This window comes from Pseudorasbora parva, chromosome 11, assembly GCF_024679245.1.
Source record: "Pseudorasbora parva isolate DD20220531a chromosome 11, ASM2467924v1, whole genome shotgun sequence".
In the NCBI taxonomy this organism is placed as follows: Eukaryota; Metazoa; Chordata; class Actinopteri; order Cypriniformes; family Gobionidae; genus Pseudorasbora; species Pseudorasbora parva.
In genome coordinates, this window is record NC_090182.1 from 45199763 (window position 1) to 45212887 (window position 13125).

General features: G+C 37.7%; 1 protein-coding gene and 1 long non-coding RNA gene across 2 annotated transcripts; one reads left to right on the plus strand and one right to left on the minus strand.

The window, feature by feature from the left end:
- Nucleotides 1-4741: 4741 nt before the first annotated feature.
- LOC137093275 (uncharacterized) lies at nt 4742-8777 on the minus strand. The gene is made up of 3 exons (XR_010908418.1): nt 7594-8777; nt 5063-5182; nt 4742-4875 (listed from the first exon to the last, which is right to left on the minus strand). It is a non-coding gene; the product is annotated as an uncharacterized lncRNA (long non-coding RNA).
- On the plus strand, nt 6676-12767 carry gstp1.2 (glutathione S-transferase pi 1.2). The gene is made up of 7 exons (XM_067458087.1): nt 6676-6797; nt 8787-8822; nt 9433-9539; nt 9636-9723; nt 11844-11947; nt 12178-12279; nt 12365-12767. Coding segments are annotated over exons 1-7 (627 nt in total). The 5' UTR covers nt 6676-6796; the 3' UTR covers nt 12554-12767.
- Nucleotides 12768-13125: the final 358 nt, after the last annotated feature.

Genomic DNA, 13125 nt, shown 5'->3' on the forward strand with positions numbered 1-13125 from the left:
CATGTTCGAGTGCACTCATTCAGTCTCACATTGCACCGCAATAACGAGTGTTCAGCCGATTTACACACAACAGCTGTCCGACTTCACGCACTTGTCTTCATTCACTTCTTCAAGTTGAATTAGTGAACAAAAGTAGGGAATGTTATTTGTGTCTTAAAGGGTTAGTTCACCCAAAAAAGAAATTGATGTCATTAACGACTCACCCTAATGTCGTTCCACACCCGTAAGACCTCCGTTCATCATCGGAACAGTTTAAGATATTTTATATTTTAGTCCCAGAGCATAATGCAGTCAATGCCCACTATACTGTCCATGTCCAGAAAGCTAATAAAAACATCATCAAAGTAGTCCATATGTGACATCAGTTGGTTGATTAGAGTCTCTTGAAGCATCGAAAATACATTTTGGTCCAAAAATATCAAAAACTACGACTTTATTCAGCATCGTCTTCTCCATGTGCCTCCAAAAAGAATCAAACGGTTAATGAATCAGAGAATCGATCAATGATTCGGGTCGCCAATGTCACGAGTATGGAAGTAAAACTGTGCCACTGGATTTTGAATTCTAATTTTTAGCACTGAATTTTTTTACATCGAATTTTTAACATTGAATTTTATTTTGCATCTAAATCAGACTGAATTTTAAAAGCCATCGAATTTCTAGCACTGTTTTTTTTGCCTATGACATTTTTTCAACGTTTAAAAAAAATTCAGTGTAAAAAGAAATTCAACGTCTCAAAAAATTCAGTGTAAAAAAATTCAATGTCTCAAAAGATTCAGTGTAAAAAAATTCAACGTCATTCAATCATTTACGCTCCATTGGTCATGTGAGGCTGAAACAGAAAGGCGGGGAAGTTCACTTCAGGTGAGCTCCAGAGCTCAGCAGCATGGCTCAGAACACACACGATGGCGCTTCGGTGAGTTTACTCATGACCAATGGAGCGTAAATGATTGGCTGGATGTTGGATGATTTGATACAGGGATCGATTGCCTCTCCTTGGTTACCCGGATGTTGACTCTGAATATTTTTACACTGAATTTTTTGAGACTTTGAGTTATTTTACACTAAATCTTTTGAGACATTATTTTTTTTTTTACACTGAATCTTTTGAGACGTTGAATTTTTTTACACTGAATTTTTTGAGACGATTTTTTTAAAACATTGAAAAAATGTCATAGGCAAAAAAAAAAACAGAGCTAGAAATTCGATGGCTTTTAAAATTCAAAGTCTGATTTAGATGCAAAATAAAATTCAGTGTTAAAAATTCGATGCAAAAAAATTTAGTGCTAAAAATTAGAATTCAAAATCCAGTGGCACAGTTTTACTTCCATACACGTGATTTCAGCAGTTCGCGTCAAACTGCCAAACTGCTGAAATCACGTGACATTGGCAACCCGAATTTTCCTCCCTGAGCTGAATTTAGTTCTTCTGATACTGGTCCACTATTTCAGTCTATCATTGCAGTATTTATGCATGTTACATTTGGTGAGCCAATTCGGAGGAATTAGGGTGTTTAATAATGAGTTAATGATTTGGGTTTATTGCAGTTCAGTAACAATAATGGATGTGTTTTTGAAACATGGTATCAAATTACCAAATGCTGTGCTGGTGGAGGGCATAACAGAAGGTAATACATTTTTTTTTTTTTAAACAATATGGTTCAATCTAAGATAGCTGCAGCTTGAGTCAAGGCCTGGAACAATTGTGAGAGCAATCTTGAAGATGAGAAGGAGAAAGGTAATTCAACTCAGTCTGGATGGGGAGAGGCCGATAACAAATCCCTGCTGAATTCTGAGGTAAAGTCGTTCCATTCTCAACAAGTCCTTCATAAGATAAAGACAACTCAAGAGACTGAGAACTTAGCTCAATTGTTAGCAAACTCCCTAAGCATAAGTCGATTACCTGTTCCAGAGCCAACGACTTTCACTGGTGATCCGTTGAAGTTAATTGATTGGAAAATGTCCTTCACATCACATTGATCATAAATAAATGATTTATTCTAATTCCTTGCCTTTCTTCGCGAGCCATCCATATCGAAATTTTGAAAGATCTGTCAACAGTTTATTAATCCTCTAAGGTGTTTCATAAGCCTTCATGGAGCTGTTCGACAACTTTATTGTGAATGTGGCACAGATTTTGTGGGAGCCAGGAATCAGAGCTCTTGAGGAATGTGATGTTGAGACATTAGAGGCATTTATTACATCAGTGTGAGTTCATCTTTAATGCTGCTTCAGCTAGTCACGCCGGTGGTGTCTGGGAACGCCAAATTAAGACTGTGCGAAATGTACTGAAAGCCACACTTTCTTAGTGCTCATGCAGACTTGATGACTCTTCCCTTAGAACATTGATTTATGAAGTGATGGCTATCGTTAATAGATGGAATAAATGACCCCAAGACATGGAAACCCCAATATCCTAAAGAAATCTAAGACCACCGTTCCTCCTCCTGGGAAATTCCTGAAGGAAGACATATAGGCCTATGCTAAAAAAAAAAAAATGGTAGCGCAGAGTCCAGTATTTAATTGAACAGTTCTGGAGTCGATGGAAAAGAGAGAATCTTCGAAATATACCCACATGACAGAAGTAGCATGCAATCTCCAAGTTAATGACATAGTCATCATCAAAGACAACGTGTTGCCAAGGAACCAACCCAATAAGGTTGAGTTGTTTAGGTCATTCAATGGAGCGATGGCTAATGCGTGATATCCACTGACTTGCGTTCATGAAATAAAACAGGAAAAGGAAAAAAAAGAAGAAAATGGACAACATGACATTGTGTCAAGATGGACAACAGTTCCCACTTCCCGTCATAATAAGATTAAGTAAGCTAATATTAAATATGAATTAATATTTAAATAAATAAATATAGTGTGAAAGTAAAACAAGTAGGCTAGCCCTAAATTAAAAATTAAATGGTTAAACTTCTGCTTTCGCGCAAGCGCAGTGAGGAAAAATAGGGTAATCAGTTCGTGGTTTTGCTTGAGCTGTGTGAAAACCTCGAGGGGCGAGCAGAATATCTGACACGCCAGAAATTCATCCGACCATCCAATTCCCGATCAGGAGAGGTTTGTCGCCTCTCGTTTCCCCCTAAACACTGCACAACACATCACAACAAACGACGCACCATAAACCTGAAAATCGGGGCAACCCCAAAAAGAGTTGCACGAGTCAGAATTCGGCTCGAAATCGGAAAAAAATCTCACAGTGTATGCTCAGCTTAAGTCAGATGAGTTAAAGTTCAAACAGGAGAAGTAAAATAAAGACCAAGTTAGGGCATCACTCTAAACCTTCGACCATTGAGCGACCAATTCAAAAATGTCTGGTTCTATTTGAGAAAGAGTGAGTGATTCATTAATACAGGTGACTCTCTTGTATTAGACAATTCGGGTTAACACAAGGGTTAAAATTAATTTCTGTTTTGTTGTGTTGTGTAATTTTGTGTTGAAAAGGGTAATTGAAATTTGAAATCATGTATGATTTTAGTGTGTGTTTTTTATGACATGATATGTTGGGAGTGTAAAGAGTTTTAATAATAAATCAAGGGCACCAATACAAAAATTCTCTGCCTCATTCTTCAATGCCAAAGGGCCGCTACAAGCACGGTTTGGGTTAATCAACCAAGAGTTCAAGGTATATGGTACGGTAAGTTAACCTTGCTTTCTGGAATACCCCTTAGGTCCATGTTTCCTTTTATTTAACTCACCTGGGTGCCTATTAAGCCGTGCCAGCCTGGCAACCTGAAGGAGGTGCTACATGTGTATGTAGTTAAACAGCTTTTTGGCCAGATAAACAGATACAAGTTGGTTGTCTCCCCCGGCATTTAGGTTTTCTAGAAAATGAAACAAAATTCTGATAAAAAATATCACACAATATTTTATTTTTTATTTATTATTATTATTATTTATTTATTTATTTATTTATTTTTTTGCACTTCTCTGTCTTGGCTTGGACTGCCAAGGATGAATCCCCCATAGACCAAAATACTAAAATAGGTGTAAGTTAATTCTCCATGTAGCACTCTATACGTCTCTGTATCTAGAGTGTGCTGGGTTTGTTAAGATTTACTTCTAGTATTTGTCAAGGAAACTGAATAAAACCGTAAACTCACAAAATGTCAACTTAAACAAAAAAAAAAAATGTATTGTCAGCTTCACTTCCCTGACTCTCTTCATTTTTTCCCCTCTAAAAGCAGAAGCAGGAACAGGTGGCAGTGGTTTGGTGAGAAAATTACACGCTATAGTATCAAGTCCGTCTCAAGTCCGGAACAGCGATGTCCATGGGGATTTGGTTTCAAGACTGGTCAAGACCACAATTGCTGAAATATTACTAAATTGTTAGTGATTTAATTATGAACATCATTACTGGGATTGGATGTAAAACTTACTGCTTCATATGGAATCAATAACTTATTTCTTATTTTATTTATTTATTGTGCCGATTCAAAAATTAATTGGGTATTGTGTCAAAAATGTCACCAAATATTAAAGGGATAGTTCACCCAAAAATGAAAATGTGATGTTTATCTGCTTACCCCGAGGGCATTATGTAGGTGTGTCTGTTTCTTCAGTAGAACGCAAATTAAAAAATAAGATTTTTAACTCCAACCGTTGCTGTGTGCCAGTCATACAATCATGTGAATGGGTAACAATTCTATGAGAACAACAACAACAACAACAAAAACATGCACAAAGAGCCCTGTGGCTCATGACGACACACTGATATTAAGACACAAGGTTTACGTTCAAATTCAAGATTTTATGTGCATGCAACTCACCAATCCACACTTATGCACACACTTTCCCAAATGGATTTTGTGTCTATATTAAAGTGACATTTAATGCTGTCTGTTTTCATCTGCACTGCTGTAGCTCCACTCTGAGGGCATAAATGGATTAACTTCAAGGCCTACATCCAGAAATATTCCATCTTCATTTTACACTGGCATGTGACATTGTGACATAATTTGAATACCAGTGTGTACACATTTAGATTGTGTGCTTTATACATTTATACTGTAGCCTTTAAACCTGATATATAATGGTGATCCTGCACTTTTACATACCTGACATTATTCACCTTCACAATGGAACTGAACAGGAAGAGCCAGTTCTTATGATATAACAGCAAATACAATCCCAACGGCTGACTGGTGACAGGAGGCATCCAGACAAGTAGCCCATTTCTGTCATATGTAACAGATAAATGTACATAGATTAAGTTTAGGTCTTTTCTTTCCTATTGTGCCGTATATCTGAGTCAAACGGCCTCTGGAAGAAGAAACAAATGTTCAATGATTCAAGATTACCAGGAACATGGTTTAAACAATAATGATGAGTATGGGTAAGTAATTTCACGCAGTGCAATATTTCATTATTGATACAGGGAGGCAAACGGGTGAGGGGTAAAAAAAAAAAAGGGTGAGAACATTCGTGGACAGAGAAAACATTCCCCAAGTTTTTTTTTGTATTATTATTATTATAATAAATTTTTGGATTACATATTTACTTTCATGCTCATTTCTAGACACTATTAAGTATCTTTACATCTGCCTGAAAACTAATTCTAAAAGAGGTAAAACGTTTTTTGTGTTTTATGCAGGGCAAAACAAACCTTTATAAAACACACAAAAAATGATTCAATAGATATGAGCTGAATACATTAACAAAACAAAAACAAGTCGACAACAACCAGATCAAATGGATGTTGGAAATCAGCTTTATTAACACTCAAAACTAAAAATCCCACTGGTTACAAATGCATTAATATAGGATGCACTGCCTCGTATGTTAAACCCTATTTCTTTATTACCTTGTAATGCCACTTCACAAAACGAGAAAAGAAAGTAAAAAGGTCACCCTGACACCCCCTCCCCAAAACACTTTCTCATTGGACCTATGCAAATCTTGTATTAATGGAGTTTGCATCTGTGTTGATAGCTCGTTTTAACAAATAGCACATTACATTTGATATTTCCTGCTTGCAAAAGATATGTTGACCCATCAGACTGAACTGCTTCAAACTCTATAATGCCAAACCCTGGTTTGTTTACATCTGGTTAGTTCCAGAAAGTAATCTCCAGAGCTGATACTCAGGTGTAATGAGTAACAAGCTCCTCTGAGATCAGTCGTGAACAGAAGCACGGATAGTCTCTTCAATGCAAGCAATACAATCTCTGTCTCTCTCATTTCCTTTCTCTCTTTCCCTGCAGCTGTCTAAGACTTATCTCTGTACCAGACCAATGCAAGGGTGAGAATGACAATAAACCTGTCTGACCTGAACTATGTCGGCTTCCTTTTGGCTATGATAAAGACAAACCATACTGGATTCAATTACAAACTAGAGTAAAATGCAAAGAGTAACAGACATGATACAAGGTGTGGCGAATAATATTTTAGCTAACATGCAAGCTGTTAATCCCTCACTTTATTTCTACCCCTTTCTTCAAGCATTATCAACAAAAAAAAACGTTATGCTATTTAATAAAGTTCAGATGCTCGGGTGCTTCCAGAGCACGCATATTTCTGAAAGTCTAGCTGCTGAAATACTTATTTTAACAGCAAACGTGTTCATTGTTTAAAGTTATACAGGTACTAAAAGATGAATGGCCCGCTACGCTTTTATTAGCGTTGTCATGATGAATGCAGCTACAACACACTTGCGTGCTAACAGGGCTCGTGCGCGTGACTCATCAAAAATTGAAGGCTTATAAAAGGAGCCTTGTGCGCACTTCTGTGTTCACTTCACTTCAGGAGCAGCTCACACACAGCCTTCACACAGCACTCGATCATACTGCACGAGTAAGTACCTTAACTACAGTTCACGTGCACGTTAAGTGCGTAAAGTTACTGTATGAGCATGCATATTAGTGTCGGATGCGTTTCTCCGCTTGCAAATAATTGCACTGCTTCGACAACAGATTTATGGCGTCGTCCCTGTCAGCTCTGTGTCTAAAGATATGCGCCTTCATGTGCTATCGGAGACTCCGTACTTCCCTCTTCTGAACTCGTGATAAAGAGAGCTCCTCGCTTTCAGGTTTTGTCCAAAGAGGACGTTGATGTCTAATGTTTTAATTGGGAAACTTGTATTTACGATGAATCCGATGTCACGTGAAGGCATGCAAGCTGATGTTACATAATGTGCAGCTATATAAATAGATCTAACGTTAATCGATTCTGTGTAATGCAAGCATATCCATACTGAGCTGCATAGGTTACTGTGCTTATCATTTCAAGCATTTTGCATGACTTTGCATAACTTTTTATCGTATTTGTACAACATTTGTGAATGGAGGCAAGTGTTACGCAATGGTCGACCAAAGCCATGGGCGGTGTGGCGACTGGATCTACCATATTGTTCAGAATATAAAACCCTGAATGGATCCGAATAGAAGACCAAATATAAGAAAATACATTATTTGAAAATAGTTTAATAATGCATATTTTTTTCAATTTCGTTAGTGTATTTATATTATAGTAAATACTGGTAAAATGTACTAACAACAACATCCAGAAATAAACAATTTATGGCATAGCTGTACCATAAAAATAACCTAAATTTCTCATTTAGTAGATTTCACTATGATGGATTGCTCACCTTTTTTTATGTACAGTGAGAGTAGTCGGCCTCAGACAAGTCTAAAGCATATGGCACACTTCTCTGGAAACACTTCAGGAGTTTCGAAGTCGTCATCTGATTGGTTGCATTCTTACAGGATGTCCGCGAGACGTGTGTTTTGTTCCGCCTGGAAACAAATGCTGCCAAAGTCCCTCGTAAAAAGAAGAATGCCGTCGAGTTTACAACCATGACAGTCAGTACCAGCTAGGATAAACTAAAAGTGTGACGATTTCAAAGATTTTCAAAAGTGTGTGAAGTTCACGACTCCATTATTTAAGTGAACTTGCACAACATTCTTGAATTAATAAATTTTAGATTTATGCTCCTCTGTTAATTACATTTTCATGCCCCTTAAACATGATGCATTTTACATGTCAGTCTCAACTACATTTTCGTGACACAATAACAGTAGTATTTTTAAATTATGTGTATTTTCTCATTTGTTATTGACGCGTACTGGTTGGTGCAAGATGCATTCTGGGATGCCTATCTGTCTCCAGTCTGCAAGTCACCACACAGATCAAGGACCCATCCGGGGATTTGAACTGTACTTGGCTAAATGTGAACTTGGGCAGTGTTTCTCAAGTCCACAAGAACAGATACTAATGCATGCGAAATGGCCCAGACCTTCTGCTGTTAGTCTGTCTGGCTACACGAGACTACTCCGAGAGATGCTGTATCGCAAATAAAAAACTGTTTAGTCGGCATCTAGATAGGATACATGATGTTTTTTGTTTTTTTTTCCTTAGGCTGATTTTAGCTATGTTTTGTTCATTTTTTAGCTGTGTACTGACACACTTGCTTGTCAGTTTTTGTGGGCTTGCCATCACCTGACACCATATTTCTTGGCTACTTAATGAGTATTGTTTGACTCCGCTGGGTTTATCAGTCCTGGGAGAGACGCTTGTTTTACTCGTAGTTTGTGCTCCCTCTTGTGTGTATTCTTGATATGTAACAGTTTAGACCTTTGTTCAGATGCATTTCTAAGAATAAAAACCCTGTCTATATTCAGAACAGTATGGTAGTATGCAATTCTGTAAACAAATAAGTGAATTGTGTGCAAATCTTTACAAATCGCTGTTCTAGATCTCATATGATTGCTTCCTTTTAGGTTGATTTTCATGTTATGTAATTTCCTCTCTTGACTGTTTTACTTTCTTCGTTTTTTGCAGTGCCTCCCTACACACTCACATACTTTGCGGTCAAAGGTTTGTATGAAAGGCTGTTTTATAATCTTATCACATGATGTGTGTCTAACCCTTCAGAGAAGTCTGGAAAAGTTCTGTGATGTGGTTCAGTGTTATAGTGCACTTTTGTTTGCAGCTCCATTGCAAGTTGTAGGCCATAAGCAACTATTAAAGAACTCTTATATTTTAGTAATTGATTACATTTGCATGCATATCATAATATAGCTTATTATTTAGGCTACTAGATGATGCACAACTGCACGAATGAACTCTTTGTTCAGAGATTATTCTTCGCTCCACTGATAACCTTTGGCTTCCTCCATGTTCTCTGAGCCAGCCCTCGGTTGTCCAATCAGACACTGGTCTGAAGGCATTTGCCCTAGATTGGGAAGGAGGAATGAATGGCTGTGAACTTCAGCCCACATGCACTGCTTCTAAATTGGCAAATTGCAACATTGCAATCATTGATTATTGAATGTGAAATTGTTGTCTGTAAAAGTCTAAAATGTTTGCATTGAGTAATCATATGTCTAGCTATGTACTTTGATGCATGTGATTACACACTAAGAGGATTGAAGAATGCTGTTGCTACAGGAACACCCCCTGACCCCGTGTCATGTGCCCCTTACAGGCAGATGTGGAGCCTTGAAGATTATGCTGGCAGACAATGGGCAGCAGCTGAAGGAGAACCTGGTGACCTTTGACGACTGGATGAAGGGTGAAATAAAAGCCAGCTGCGTGAGTTTCTTCATTTTCAGCTTTCAGCATGGTTTAATGTAGCTTGAACAGAATTCCTTGGTCTGCATATTATTGATATTATTTGATCTGTTTTAGGTCTTTGGACAGTTGCCTAAATTCCAGGATGGTGACCTGGTCCTGTATCAGTCCAATGCCATGTTGAGGCATTTGGGTCGCAAACATGGTAAAAAAAAAAAAAAAAAATAGCAAAAAGGTCTCTTTCTTCTGTTGAACACAAAAGCAGAATGTTTGTAATTAAAGGGTTGCCGGTCCCCATTGACTTCCATATTATAGGCACAAATCCTAGAGAAGTCACTGAGGACCAGAAACCGATTGATTACAAACGTTCTTTAAAATCTTTTATTTTGCACAAGATTGAAATGAATACAGGTTTGGAACAACATGAGAGCGAGGAAAGCCAGGTGCACACTGCAATTTTATTGAAGTCCTTTATGATCCTATATAGTGACTGTATGATCATGAACCACACTGTAAGATCTCAGTTGTCATTACCGGTAATCAGACTGTACGATAGTCAAGTTGCATTAAAACGGATGCATGGAAGAACTTGTCCGGAGTTTTATATCATGAGTCATGAGTGAATGACGTGTTCGGTGGCGGTGAGCTGCGTTACACACAAGACTGAAATGACGCTACAAAGACATCATCTAGAGCTAATTTTGGTCATGGTTTGTCTTGAAAACTGAAGACAATATGACGGTCATCCTAGGAGAAGTCACACTGCAGGACTGTGTTCCAAATATTCTGACACTGCCAGAATTTCGTCTAAGGTCAAATTTGATCGCAGCCGTCATTGATCGGCTGCCGGTGAACATGTCAAACTAAGGATCAAAGACATCAGACTTTAGCCTAGGATCAGAGGAATCTTTTTGGATCGTCTCATACGGCCAAATCGTGGCCAAAATCACACAATGTGCATCCGGCTTAAATGAGAGGACTCAAATCAAGCTAACTTAAAGGGTTCGTTCACCCAAAAATGAAAATAATCCCATAATTTACTCATCCTCAAGTCATCATAGGTGTATATTCCTTTCTTCTTTCAGCCAAGCACTGCTAGTTATATTAAAATGTCCTGGCTCTTTCTTCCAAGCTTTATAATGGGAGCAAATAGTACCATCGATTTTGAAGTCCAAAAAAGTGCATCCATCCATCATAAAAGTAATCTATACGGCTCCAGGGGTTAACAAAGGCCCTTGAAGTAAAGCCATGCTTTTGAGTGAGAAAAACATCTATCCTTTTTTGGGCTTCAAAATCTAAGGTACCATTCACTCCCATTATAAAGCTTGGAAGAGCCAGGATATTTTTTTTTAATATAACTCCGATTGTGTTTGTAAATGATGGGATCCTTTTCCATTTTGGCTGAATAACCCTTTGTTTTATAATATGACCATCTGAGGATGGTTACTGCTTTATATGTGAATGAGTACTTTATCCCAAAATACGAGCTGTTCGAGTTGTACATAGTGCTAGGCACTGATCATGTGACGAGAAGACTGACCGGACCGTGGCGGAGTATTCGTTGCACAACAGAAGCGTCAAAATATTAGTATATTTTAAAATGGGCTTTCAGCACCACTAGTCACAGAGTACGCACGTTCATGAAATTAAGAGCAAAAGTAAGCGCGAGCTCGCTTCAGTTGCGATTTTCATCAAGGTACATGAGCTTTGCGAATATCTCCCAATATGAAAGCTATCTAGTTGTAACCATCTCATAGCTCTATCATTTCTGAAGAGAAAATGTCTCTATTTACTCTTTGACTATTGAGTACTTTGGTTATTGTTTGCACTCAGAGAACTCCCATTATTTGAGTTCAGTTAGGAGGTCAAAATAAGCTCATGTGTACTAAGGTCTGAAGAGACTCACACAGGAGAGAAGCCAGTCCGTTGAGTTTGTGCTAAACCTTTTACAGGGCTTGAGTATTGTTGTCTTTTACTGCATATGATTATTAATTCTCAGAAAGTAAAACTGAAATGACATTCATTACAAGATGATGAGTTAAAACCTTTCAAATGCACCTGCAAACATTTTTTCTAAGCATGCATTTCATCATTGAGGATTTCTTTAAAATACTATGTAAAAATCATCTCTTGTTTTTGTGAGCCCTGTTGCATCTCGTCTCTGAGATAAGTGTCTCGTCACACACTTTTTATGCATGAATTCCAGAGATGATATCTTGATAGCATGTGCCAACCGTTTTGCATGCTAGTGTTTGAACTCTTTATTGCATAATGCGTTCTACTGTATGAACAGACCTTTCATAATTTATCGTTTTACACATTCAGCTGCATATGGAAAAAGCGACTGTGAGGCTTCTCTTATCGACATGATGAACGATGGAGTCGAGGATCTGCGCCTGAAATACATTAAGCTGATCTACCAGGAATATGTGAGTGCTGTAAATAAAAAAACAACGGTCTTTGAGCCATTCAGAGCAAACGCATAATAAATATCAAGGTTTTGTCAGCAATACACTTGATATTTTGCATGCATTTGCTCTAAAATAGCTCAAAGGGCTACTGTATTTATTTTTTTATTTGCCCAAAACATGTATGTGTGTATATATACAAATATATGTATATATATGCATGTATGTATAAATTTTTCCCCCATCTGTAGGAAACTGGTAAAGAAGCATTCATCAAAGATCTGCCCAACCATCTCAAACCATTTGAATCCGTTCTGGCCAAAAACAAATCTGGGTTCCTAGTCGGTGATCAGGTGAGATCCAGCAGAAATGCTAACCGATGTAATAAAGTCCTTTGTTCAGTTCTGACCACCAGCCATGTTTCATTTCTCCTCACAGATCTCATTTGCCGACTACAACCTGTTTGACCTTCTGCTGAATCTTAAAGTGCTTTCTCCCACCTGTCTGGACTCCCTTCCGGCACTCAAGAGTTTTGTGGATAAGCTTGCTGCCCGTCCCAAAGTCAAAGCCCTGCTGGAGTGCGACGACTTCAAGAAACTTCCCATCAACGGCAATGGCAAACAGTAATTCTTCAGCCCTAGAGAACATTGATAGAACATTCTCAAACAATGGCTCTTCCTGTTAAAAGGCCCTGACTGGTGCTCGTGATCAGAAAAATATCTTTAGTCTTTATATAAATATGTATTTTGTATGTTTAACTGTTTTTGATAGTTTCTGTTCGTAAAAACTAATGTATCAATGAATTCCATTAAGTAATAAAAAATAAAAACATCCCAAATTGTTTCGTTGCTGCATTTATATATTTTACTACAGAATATCTCTATACCTATGTATAAAACATGTTTTAAATTGCATTCAAATATAACAAAAGTATTACTATTAGAATTATTTTGAAGCACTTATGAGTCCTACTGAATATGCATGTTAACAAACAAGTGCAATCCATGGAGGCCCCTCCTCGCAACTTACAGGGCTGAAAGGATTTGCTGCCATCTTGGTGGGAGCAAAAGGGGGCCCAATACAAGTTTGTTTGATTACAATACAGTATACATATACAATACATGTCTGATTGATGTATAGTAGATGTTTATATATTCTAAATCTAGTCATAAATCAAAATTCTGAGATTAAAAAGGTGA